The sequence below is a fragment of the Pholcus phalangioides genome, unplaced genomic scaffold (genome assembly GCF_987345545.1).
Source record: "Pholcus phalangioides strain wild (caught in Gottingen) unplaced genomic scaffold, Ppha-v1.0 ptg000009l_1, whole genome shotgun sequence".
NCBI classification, from domain to species: Eukaryota; Metazoa; Arthropoda; class Arachnida; order Araneae; family Pholcidae; genus Pholcus; species Pholcus phalangioides.
In genome coordinates, this window is record NW_028301602.1 from 57,765,944 (window position 1) to 57,778,604 (window position 12,661).

The 12,661-nt window shown below is 34.7% G+C and overlaps 1 protein-coding gene across 1 annotated transcript; it reads left to right on the forward strand.

Moving 5' to 3' along the window:
• Positions 1-4,325: 4,325 nt before the first annotated feature.
• On the forward strand, positions 4,326-11,939 carry mRpS6 (mitochondrial ribosomal protein S6). The gene is made up of 3 exons (XM_089236647.1): positions 4,326-4,548; positions 4,769-4,908; positions 11,521-11,939. The coding sequence occupies exons 1-3, from the start codon at positions 4,504-4,506 to the stop codon at positions 11,786-11,788; spliced, it is 453 nt and encodes a 150-aa protein (XP_089092773.1). The 5' UTR covers positions 4,326-4,503; the 3' UTR covers positions 11,789-11,939.
• Positions 11,940-12,661: the final 722 nt, after the last annotated feature.

Below are 12,661 nucleotides of genomic sequence, written 5' to 3' on the forward strand. Positions count from 1 at the left end.
GAGCTCGCTCCGAATTTGTGATGTATTATATGTCCCAGGTTGTACACGTTGAGCTGTTTGATTGGCTGGTTGATGTGCATCTACACTTGCCTGGAAGCTTCGGTAACGTACCGAAATTGGAAATTTGCCAAAAATTTGGAAAGTGAACGATTATATAGGCCTATGCCATACATATATGTCTGTCTGAATGTAACTTCTCCTCACCCTCGTAAAAGACATCCGGTTACGTGTGTATAGTTCTCTTGTAATGGCTACGTGCAAATTTAGGATGAGTGAGCCATTCGTTATTTGTGTGCGCAAATAACGGAGACATCAAATAAAATTTTAATTGGTGATTAAAAATTAATATTAAAAAGGTTTAAAAATTGTTCAATCGGAATAGAAGGGAAGCGCAAGAATTTTAAATAAACCATGAAACTAATTCTACCTACCTTACCAATCAATATTTTTATTGATCAACCGTTGACACGTAGAAAAATAATTGACAATATTCACTTCTGCATGTCTTTTGATCAAATCCAATTCCCACATAAACTTGCCCTTGCCTGAAAAATATGTGATGTTAGCTGATCTTTCCCACGAAAGTTGATGTTGAAGTAATTCTAATGTCCTGTAATATCAATTAACCCTTTAAGCGGCAATTAGAAATCACTAAACCTCCCTTCGAGATGCCAAATTTTTTTTTAATGAAGTAGACTTTCTTTTCCGATTTTCAGGAGGTGCAAACTAAGGGGTATAAGGAAAAGTTTTCCATTGAGAAATCAAATTTACAAAATATCTGGGCTTGTCAGTGATAAAATAAGAGGCTTTTATGAAGACGAGATAGTCAGCTATGTACAGGCAGGAATGGGTGCTCGAACGCAAGTCCACCAATGTTCGCCAATACGCATCCAGATGAGCGATTCGCGCATCAAAATTCAATTTTACTCCGAATTTCGTCGAGAAGTAAAAATCTCCTTTAAATTTTAGGTAATGGTTTTATGGGGTTATTTCTCTAATTTTCATTGATTTTTTTAAAAATACTTAGAATATATATATCTCAACAGTTTTTTTTAAAAACTAGAAATTTTAAATTCTTTTCTTTCATAATATAGCAATTCTTTAAAGGTACTAATAATTAATATTTAATGAGAAGTAATCAAAAAAAGTATGTTTCAGAGTTTTAAAAAAAGTTCTGCATAAGAAAACTTAATTTTTTTTTAACATAAAATTTCAAACAATTCTGAATAAAAACGTATTCAAATGTTGCACAAATGTCTAAAAATGGCATTTATTAAAAAAAAAAACATCTTGTCATCAACAAACACGGCTACCTTACCTAGGAAGACGAATGTGTTTCAACTATACTTCCATCATTTCATAAAGCTACATCCGTTGGCTGCTGTCATCTATAAGTATATATATATGAATATATTGGAACCAGAAGATTTATATAGATTATGTTTAAAAACATTGGGAACATATATATTCAGCCATTTTATAGCTACTAGGGTTAGAAGTTAAGACTCGAAAGTGTTAAAAAAAAATCCCCCCCCCCCCCTCTTCTTACCCAACCGATCCTTGAAATTTTAGAGAGGGGTGAAATTACTCTTTAACGGATAACACTGAAGTCCACATGGCTCGTACAGATATGCAGAATTTTTTTGCAAAAAATATCCAGGTTTTTCTCATTATTTAAACAGAGTTTACCTGAATGCTTACGTCTGTTATTTTCGTCAAAAATGTTGACACACGTAATTTTCATAACTCAGTAACTATGAGTTGACATTATTTCTAGTGGTATGTATACCGTTACGTTCCAGGGTGACCGCGAATACGGAAATCCGCGAATAACCGAAACCATAGTTTTTTTTTGTATATCTCGTTTATTGAACATCATGAGAACGAGTAGGGTGACGCAGAGGTAAAAGGGAATGTAAAAGAGGGTGCAGCGATTGTTGGCGATGTTTTCTGAAAGAACATTGTGATTTCTGTGTGCCGTTTTTTCATCTTCATATCATCAAGTATGTTGACAAGGCTTCCTCTACTAATTTTTCTACGTGTGATGAACGTAAAATAGAGGGATCTATGTTATGAAAATAATCTGTTGCTGATTTGAGCTTGCGAAGCCCTCCCGCTATGTTACTTGTGGTGAACTTGTCTTTTACTTCTTTCTCTTGATCCTCTTCATCTGGTACAGCTTCAGTTTACGGACCAGTCAGCTGCATTAATTCCTCCTCGGTCAATCTAGTATCAAAAGAACTTTGAATAGCATGTATTCACTCTCAAGGTACATCCTGACTTCCGGAACGAAACACCGTTTAAACCAATCCAGAAGAAGTGTTTTCATAGTCCAAGCCTTTATATTGTTCGTCCAAAGTACTGGGAGCTTTGGGTTATCCTTCCCTTCAATTATCACGGATTCGAAGATTTGAAAATGATGGTGGGCTTCATCATGTACCCATACAACATGTGCAAAACAATATAGTTAGTCTATCTAGTTAGTCTACTTCATAGTTAGTCTACTTGCCTTTAAACCCACGAGCTCGCATTTTCTCTTGCTTAACTTCTACGCGGCGTTTTCTTCCAAAATAGTTTAGTTTCGTTAGCGTTAAACACCTGCTGATGTGCATAACCCTTCTCTTGAATAATTTTCTACAAAGTATTTGGACATTTTCTAGCTGCCTCCTGGTCGGCAGAGGCTTGTTCGCCAGTGATTTTTACATTGCGTGATCCGAATCGTTTCTAAAACCTATGAAATAACCTTTACTTGCATAAACTTTTGATGAAATAGACGTTTCACCAGCCTCTCGCTTATGGAAGAGTAAAAATTTTCGCCTTTTCTGTAATAATATTACAATCAATTGGAATACCTTTTTTGTATCAGTCTTGTACCCACAAAAAAGCAGCATTTTCTGTACGAGAAACACGTGGATCCCGTAGGTGCTGCAAGGTTTTGACTGCCACGCGTGCAGCTATAGCCACGGCTGAACGAATTTCAGATTCCTTTTTCTTGATATATCTCACCGTAGATTCTCTGATTCCGTAATGGCGGACCACAGCAGGTATTGACTTACTTTCACCAAGCACAGTCAATATATCCAATTTTTCTTGTCAAGTTTTTATTTGTCAGTTTTATTTGTTTTTTCAAAGCATTATCAGTAGCACTAGAAGAATGAGTCATCCTATACAAGCACAACTCAAATTTTGTAAACAAAACACGTGAATGACGATATATATATATTTGTATTTTCTCTGACTATTACACGTATTGGCAAAACTTGAGTTGTCAAAGCGCATTGAAGGATTTTGAAATATTTTTGAGTCAGTATTTTTCAACACATACATATAACATACAGAGTAGTATGCTAATTAAATTTTTTTTTTTTTTTGCCAAAAGCTGCAGCTTTTCATATTTGACAGAACAAGTTAATTCATTACATAGATTTTATTTACCATCTTGTGCGTTGAGAGTAACATTGATTTTTCAAATAATCTTGGAGATGGCCTTTGAATTTCACCAAAAATATTTTATTTTGCAGAGTAAACACATTCAGAGCACAAATCGTAAACAAATACTGTATGTTTCAATTTGTATTTGGAAATGTTCTGGTAACAGTCTTTTTCCTTTCACTTGAGGGGAAAAGGTCGAAGTAGGTGAGTAGGTGATGTGAAAAAATGAATTTGAATCGATTAGTGAGAAACAAAATATTCGGAAGTCCCGAATCACTACTATTGAAATGGGGAGACCATACGTCCCGTATTTCCCGGGACAGTCCCGGTATTTTCTGTTTTTTTGGTCGTCCCGACTTTTTGGCAAAAGTGTCCCGGTTTTTCCCGTATTTTACACGAAGCTTACTTGAATTTTTATTCTTTATTGAAATCAAAGATTGACATTATTTTTCAACTCATAAATTATTTTATGATAATTACAACTATATATGAGAATATTAATCTTCCACATTTGCCTTAGTTAACGTTTTTGTTTTTGCATTAATGCACCATTTCCCGCCATTGTGATTTTTCCGTAATTTCAACAATATTTAGCAGCTTTGTTTGGTTTTGGCGATAATTAGCGATGTTCCGTATTTTCCCATATTTGGAATCCCAACGTCCCGTATTTGTCTAGAGGAAATATGGTCAGCCTACTATTGAACTCTTTCTGAAAAATTTTTCGAACTTGGAGATTGAAAGTAATTATTAACAATTTCGCAGAAATTTGGCGACAATTGGCGACGTCCCGTTTTTTCCCGTATTCCCAAACAAAATGTCTCAAGGAAATATGGTCTTAGTCTTGGTCTTATTATTCAGGGCTCTATGCTGCCAAGGCTAATTCCTGAAGTGAAAGGGGGGAGAGAGGGGGAAAGGAAAAGGAAATATGGTCATTTCAACCAAGACTGTAAAATTTCAAAGATAGACGGCCTAAACAAAGTAATTTGAAATTATTGTTTAATTTTTCTGAAGTTCAAGCCGTCTCGAACGTTTGTAAACAAAGCTGAAGGCAAGGAAATTTGAGAGCAGGAGATGCCGGCGTACGAGCTATCGGTGGTTGTGAGACAGTTGCCGAGAGTATGAAATTGTTTTTGGTTTTTTTGAATGGAAAATTCTAAACTTTCTTTCGAATGTATTTTTTAAAACTGATTTCGCAAACATTTCCCTCGTTGAATGATCAAGGTTCTCACATTACGGAGAAATATTCAAATTTCTACGAAACATGTTCTGAGATGGAAGTACCGATTTATATATTGGAAGTTGTATTAAAGTCAGCGTGTTTTTTTCCCCCTTGTAGGCAGATTTGGCCGCAGCATTAAAAAGAATTGGCGCAGTTCTTCTGAACGAGAAATGCATTATAAGTAAAATTGAAAACCATGGCACGAAAAATCTCCCATACAGAATGAATCGAAGGCTTCAGAACTATTATGTTGGAAGGTGAGAATTTTTTCATGTTATCCTAAAATACAATAAAACCTCGCTACAACAATACTCAATATAATGATACCCCCCCCCCCCCCGCCCTCCTACAATGATGTTTTTTCCGAATGTTGTTTACAATTCACTATACTGTCATGTTAAACTCCTCTCGACACAACAGTGTTTTTTACTATGATGCATTTCTCTATAATACAGGATATTTCAAAAAGAATCACCCGATTTGAAATGCATTTTTTTTTTAAATATTACACTTAGGATTAGTTTTATATTACATGGCTAATCGTAAAGTTTGTTTACAAACCAAATTATATAAAGGTGCTCAATATGTCCACCTTGGGATGCATGTCATATGTCTATACGATAGTCAAATTTGTCTCAAACTTTTGCAAGCATGTTTCCATCCACTGCTGTTACATGTATTCTCAGTTTGGCTAATGTAGCTGGGGCACATGAACGTAATCTTTTATTAACCCCCATAAAAGGAAATCGCACACTGTGAGGTTTGGCGATCGTGGAGGCCAGTGATGTTTAACTGAATCGTAAGGTCCCGTACAGACGATCCATCGTTTAGGAATGTGATTCTTCAAAAGTTCTCGAATTTCCAACTCCAGTGTGGTGCTGCCCCTTCCTGCTAGTAAAGAAGTCACCTGAATCAGTTTCTAACTGTGGGAAAAGCCAATATTGACAAACACTAAAGTGGCGGCCGAAGGAAGAATATTAACGCTACCTGTCAGCAACTGTGTGAAACTTGAGATTCCTCTCTTTCTACTTATACATTATTCGATCAAAAACGGATTAAAAGCTGAATGATTATGATTTTTTAAAATCGGATGATTCTTTTTGCAACACCCTGTATTTTAAAAGGAATTTTTGAAACTGCCGTCAATGATATTTTTATAGCTCATTATGAATCGCCTTCAGCATATTTTGAACTGGTCACCTGTTTTTGTTCTTCAAATAACATCGGTATTTACTCCACTTGATCACCAAAAGTATCAATGAAATCATAAGCATTGCTACTCTCTGTGTAATACACAAAAGTTTGATGCAGCAAATGACTATAAGATAAAGCATCTAATTGAATTTTATGGAGGAACCTTTTTTTGAATAGTTTTTTAGGTGATACTTATGAGGACATTTTCTGGAGCTATTAATAATGCCAATTTAACCCTTAACTGGCGTGGTGGAATTATCTCGACCGCACACATTGCTAATTCTGCTACCCCCTGGGAAAGACATGCATCTGGACTATCCTATTTGCAGTACTTTTAAAGCTGGTTGTTTAAAAATTTATGATGTTATTTTACTTCTTCCTCTCCCCGTCCCCCCTCCCATATCATTAATCAAAGTTTCCGTGGGTTCAAAATGACCCCACCACCACACCACTTGCTTAAGGCTTTTTTTGTGTGACAGCCTGAGTGTGCAGATTGGAAGAGCATCAGTTTTCTCGATAATAGTTTAAAATTAATCATGAAACATTGGATATGCAAAGTTGATCATGAGGACAATGCTCTTAGTAAATCATACATAAGGTCTATGGGATCAACATGTCGTGTTGTTGTTTGCGAGGAATGTGTGTACGACTTTGTATAAACACTTAACTTTGGTGCCTGTGAAAATGTTATTTGAATTTTTAAAATTCATTTTCTGAGTTTAGTCATATCTGCTCATTTTTTATTCATGAAAATTGCTGTAAAATATTCAAAAGTCATGTATCCCATCATTTCTTTCAAATGTGTGTCTTAGTAAAAGACCATTTTTGAGGAAATTAGTTACTGAATAATTTTCCAAATTTCTTTGACTTAATTGATAGATGAATGAAGTCATGTGAAAAACCTATTGCTTTTGTGAAAACTTTTTGATGGTGTTTTTTAATTCATTAACACTTGCTGGGGTCAAAATGGCATCACGTGACACCAGTTATGTGCAGAATGTCCACAATGCCCATTAAGGGTTAAAAGAAATGAAATAACACAGAATAAACAGCATTAATTCAGTGGTGTTGATCATAATGCTTCCTCTCGATGTAACGATAACTTGTCTACAATGATATATTTTTTTGGTCCACAGAATATCATTGTATCGAGGTATTCAGATTTGTGGTCAAGTTCATTAATGAACTGAGGATTATGCTTTTATTAAAATAACATTTCAAGGTGGTAGGAAATATATGCGACACCTGCAAGTTTTTTTTTTTCTTCTTGACATGGTAACATGTGAATTTCACGCAAAATGATACACAAGTTTTCTCGTTGTTGTCTGTTCTGAGAATTTTCAGTCTAGATATTCAACTTACAATTTGCATGCTAGTAAGTGGGATTTTTAAATATACTGATGCCACCTTTCATCGGAGAGTGACAACATAATTTGAGGTGAACTTTTCTAATAATAATGCCCTTCCCTCCTCAGGAGGAGACGGGAGGTAAATTCACATATTTTTTTTATTTCTTATTTGTTCATCTTTTTTCTTTTGATGTGGCTCTGAGGAGAACATTTCTATCCAAAAAAATGTCTGCTTGATATAGCCAACATTCAAAAACCAAACCTGATTCTATTCAGTGGAATCTACTGTATTTTATTTTTCGTGTATGTGCTGCTATACTTATGTCCTTAGAAATAAAATTTAAGCAGCCCAAGATACTTATACTGATTTTGTATGCATATCTTTTTTCAAATTTTCTACATGAATTTCAAAGAAATGGATAAAAAAAAAAAAGATCAAAACTATTAATGGTCATAATTTTGTTGATTTCAATTGTAGTTGAATTAATATTTATGGTACTTGCAACTGGCATCAATAAAAGAAAGTCAATACTTTCTAATAGTTTTTTGTTTGGTGAAAATAAAATATATATTGCATCTTTTGCATGAAAGTTGCGGGAAAGTGTATGCTAAATTATGTTGGAAATGCTGTGTTGATTATTCTGAGAAATAGAATAGCCGTAATTCCTGGTTATACAACAAAATGAACAGATTTTCCTCATTAGCTTGTTAATCCATATTTTCTAATTGTACAAGTAGGGAAGGAAGTTGCTTGATTACATTTGTGAGAAGAAAAAAAATCTCTTTTTGTTGTTTTGAAAGAACTTAAACTTCCTTTTGTGGAGCATAGATGGCATCTACAAAAATAACTAAACGGTTGATGAGTTTTTTTTAGTCTGCCGAAAGAAAGCCTTTTCAAAAATGTTTTACTGGTAGAAGGCAATAAAAACATAAAGGAAACAGGTCAGGAAAATATACATACTTCATTCATACATCATTTTTATGAAATCTAAAGTATTACTTAAATTCAGATTGTGCCAATAGGCAATTGACACTGACTGATATGTCCATCATCTATTAACGATGGGAGCAGTTTAAGTATTAATCAGTTCCCATTCTGAATTACCATCAAAGTGTTGTCCATTTATACAGGGACAAGGCTAAGTATTGTTTTAGTGCCGTATCCATACCGCAATGAAATTTAAACCCAAAGTGTTCTGATACCTTTGATAAATTAAAAATAATTTGATAAACACTGATGCTTTACGAATAAATTACAAGCACTAATGACCAAGGCCCAGATGTTGTTGACCTTAAAAATCCTGCAAAAGTACCAAAAACACGAAAGAATGCCTTAAAAACCAAAGGGAAAAAATTCCCAAAAATGACAAAAAATGCTATTAAAATAACAAAACAAACATTTTAGAAACTAAACAAGTCATTATATTAACTGTCAAAGAAAAAAAATTTCTCATAGTATCTATTGAAAATCACACACAATCATTCTTTCTCTCTCTCTCAACATTAGATTTTATAAAATTTCTGAAAAGGCAAAATAAACTTTCCTCAACATCAGATGTTACTGGGAATATTTGGAGGGAGGGGGGGGGGGATATCTGATCTACTGGCAGTATTAATTTCTCTTCAGTTTCAGACGTTTCTGTAAAGACATCACTACATCTAAATTTTTTTTACTGGCAATAAGTCTGTTTTCCACCCCCCCCCCCTCACCATTTTTTTTAAATTTCATGCTAGCAAATTGGCCTACCCCTTTTCTATCACGCTGGCTTTATCAATACCATTCAGTAAGCTACATACTTTTCTGCAAGGACTGAAGGATGAATTCCACCTTTCCCCCACAATGCAGAAGATTGATATTATGTACACATCAGTTCTTTGATATTCCCAAGGCAAAACAGAGTTTAACAAATCTTACTGCATGCAGCATTCTTACGGATCAAAAACATTCAAATACACATGTGAGATTTCAAAATCCCCCCCCCCTCCCCACCTATAGTATCTGCTATACTAGTACTATACCATGTTCTTTTTTGATGAATTATTTCATGAATTTACTTTGTTGAGAGAAAGAGGAATTTTCATTACATAAATGAAAATTTCTCTTTCTCTCAACATCCCATATAGGATCAGAATTTAACGAATTTACTTTCTTTTATTGTTTGGTTTAAGTGTGTGTGTGGCCAGTTCTTGGGATTTTTAACGAATACTAAATTCGCCTGGAATTTATTGTATATAAACTTTGTTTGCAGAGTCGCATTAAGCAAAATAAGCACGTGCTTAGGGCATCAGAAAAAACTCGGCATCACAAAAAGTTATCAGAATGCTTTTTTTTATACAGAGATTTTTCCGGCAAAAACTCCTAAAATTTTTGATTAATTGTAAAGTCCCTCATCAAACAGATGAAAATGTAGAAAAACTAATAATATTACAAAATATAGATCACGTTAATGCTGAGTTTTTTGGAATGAGATTTCATGCAATTTCCATAAAGTAAGCTTGGGCCTTCTTATATCAGCATCATAGGGCCCTTATTGGGCAAACTGATTTTTCTGAGCCGCCCCCCCCCCTACTGTAAAGAGATCTAATTGTCATGAATTCCTTGGGCTGTTTCCAGTAAGCCAAGTTCTACAGAATAAGGACGTAAAGTTAAAACTGCACAAATCTTCATGAGATATTAACAGATCAACTGCATGGTTTTAGGGGGAATGGAATGAATAGAGCAGAAATGAGCGATGGTGAATTCAGGAGCGTTACATTACCATTAATTGTTATTACTCGTGTGGGACAGTTTTGGCGTCCCTGTGGCGTATAAGCCGCACCAGTAAAATAATCTCGAAAACACTGCTGTGTTCCCAGCCTGATGAAATACATTAAAAAATCATGGTTTTCTCTGCGAATCATTCAGTCCTTCTTTCTTTCTTTCAAACTGAGCACAACTCAGGTCTATCACCATCTATGGGTGATTTACTACCTAGTGAGTTGTGCCGGAAGTGTAACTGTGTGTGTACCTAACAGTCTGAGTGCTTATGTTGTGTTTGATTTTTCAGTGCTGACATCTGTATTTCAGAAGTGAAGTAAGTGATGCGTTATGATTGAATAACATTTGTACTGTTTGTAGGTCGGTTGCTATCTGTGGCGAGACTTTTTAAAGGGGAGATTGGCAATCATTCAGTCACTCATAGTTCGAAATTATGCATAACTTTTTTTCCTTTAATTTTCTTTTTGTTGCAGTGTTTATTTCTTTCACCCCTGATTTGCCGCTCCGTGCGTCCGCGTAGGTTGCACAGCTTAGAGCCACCCTTTTCTGATTTGATCTAGATCACCTAGACTCATAGGTGGAGATAGATTTGAAAGTCGGGGGGGGGGGCACGATGATGATTGCTGGGGGCCAGAATGATTATGTCAGTTTATATACACATTTACATTGGATCAGTAGGCTCGGATCCACCGTTCAGTAGGCTTATCTCCGCCCAAGCTTAGATTCTAGGTACTCGATGGCTGTAGTTCACCAAAAATAAGGTATCTGCGAGTACTGTAATATTGAACATGTTAAGATTCAGTGGTTGCTTTTGAAGCCGGTTTCTGAAATCCTAACAGTCAATGGGAGAAAATATCTTTTAATGTTTTCACAAGATTTTGAAAAAAAAGTCTAAACATCTAAGGTCTATCAATTAAAAATATGAAAGCAAAATTCCAAAAACACCCAAAGATTGCCAAAAAAAAAAAAAATCCAAGAAATGTTATCGACTTTGCAAGTAGAAACACCAAACTGGCGGGGAAAGAATTTCAATGTCCGTGCTTTATATGATATTAAATATTCACATCATAATTCTGCCCTAAATTAGTTATTTCTGAAATTTTCATTTTAAATTTTTAGATTCAATATCGCGTTAAGTGTACTTGTAGAGACCAGGGGGCACCACAACCGTTCAAGTGCTTAGGGCCTTCAAATGTCTTAATCCGGCCCTGTTTGTTTGTCGTCTATAAAGGAAGATACAAGAGTAAAGTGATAAAAGTAGTGTGAATTTTTTGTTTAAATTTTTTTAGCATACTTTTTATTTGGAAGAAAAAGTGAAAAATATCCTAAAAATCCCAAAAAATATCCCTAAAACCCGAAAAAATGCCTTAGAAGTAAAAAAAGTATTGAAAAATTCAAATGTAATCAACAACTGGCCCCTGCTAATGACATTTCTTTTTTTTTTTTCGTTTTCATGAAATAACATATTTCTATAAAATACATAGTAGCACTGATTTCTTTTAAGTGAAAACTTAGCATGCAAGGCGCCTCATATTAATTTTTTTTTGTTTCACGCTTTACATTTTCAGCTATTTTGTTTTCCATTTTGTGTCTTCGCCTTATGAATTGGATACAATCAAAAAGGAGTGTCGGATAGACATTGATATACTTCAGACTGGTGTTGCAAGACGACCAGAAATATTCACTGAAGAGTGTACTTTGGAAGAGGAACTGAAACCCCCCGTCGAAAGACAGTCAGTCCAGGAAATGTTGGAAGCTGGTAGAAAGGCGAAAATTACATCAAAACCTTTCAACAAATACTTTAGAGAGTATGACTATTCTGATGTGTATCAGTGAAATAGAATGTTGATTTGTGATTTTATAATGCTAAAATAAGTTTATTAGAATAAACAGACTTATGTTCATGCACATTTTCATCAGCGTGTCTTTATTTTAACATTTGCTTTGTACTATATGTTGATAGAGATAAAAGAAATTAGTAAAACAATGATTTGTTTGTGTGAATTTCTTTTTGTCAAATATTCTATTTCGAATTTCAATTGCTTCATTTTTACTAACCTGATGTCTGTAGAATTTGGTTTTGTTATGAATGTACAATACAATCATAAAGTGAATGACCCCATGATTTCCCCCTCAAGTGCTGAATTTTCAGAAATCCCCTCTTGGTGGGTATCTACACCATAAAATATAATACTGACCGAATTTCGTATTTAGTATAGCTTCAGCGGTTTCGACTCGGCCATGATTGCCCCATATAACCTTTGAACCGTCTTATGAGCCTTAAAAGTTGAATTTTGAAAAAAAAACCCCTTTTTATATATAGTGCGAGTCTTTAAATTTTATAAAAAATATTGACCAAATTCCTTTATAGCTTCAGCGGTTTTGATTGTGGGATTTCTCTATGCAACCTTGAATCCCCCTTATGACCAGCTAAGCGGTCGAATTCCGAAAAACCCCTTCTTAATGAGTAGTAAACAAAATTATTGACCAAATTTTATAATTATAGTTTCGACTCGTCGTGATTTTTTTAACCTTTGAAATCCCTTTATGAGTCGAATTTCAAACAATCCCTTCTTAGTGACTTTACGTCATGAAATAAAACTACTGACCAGATTTCATAAATATAGCTTCAAAACGGTTTCGGCTCAGCGATGATTAATCGGTCAGAACATGTTATTTTATATGTACAGAGAAGAAACTGAATGTTGA

Bases quoted from the DNA above. Each gene is read 5' to 3' on its own strand.
- mRpS6 (XM_089236647.1), top strand. From the start codon at position 4,504: ATGCCGGCGTACGAGCTATCGGTGGTTGTGAGACAGTTGCCGAGA. The intron at 4,549-4,768 runs GTATGAAATTGT...TCCCCCTTGTAG, and splicing joins TTGTGAGACAGTTGCCGAGA to GCAGATTTGGCCGCAGCATT. The intron at 4,909-11,520 runs GTGAGAATTTTT...TTACATTTTCAG, and splicing joins CAGAACTATTATGTTGGAAG to CTATTTTGTTTTCCATTTTG.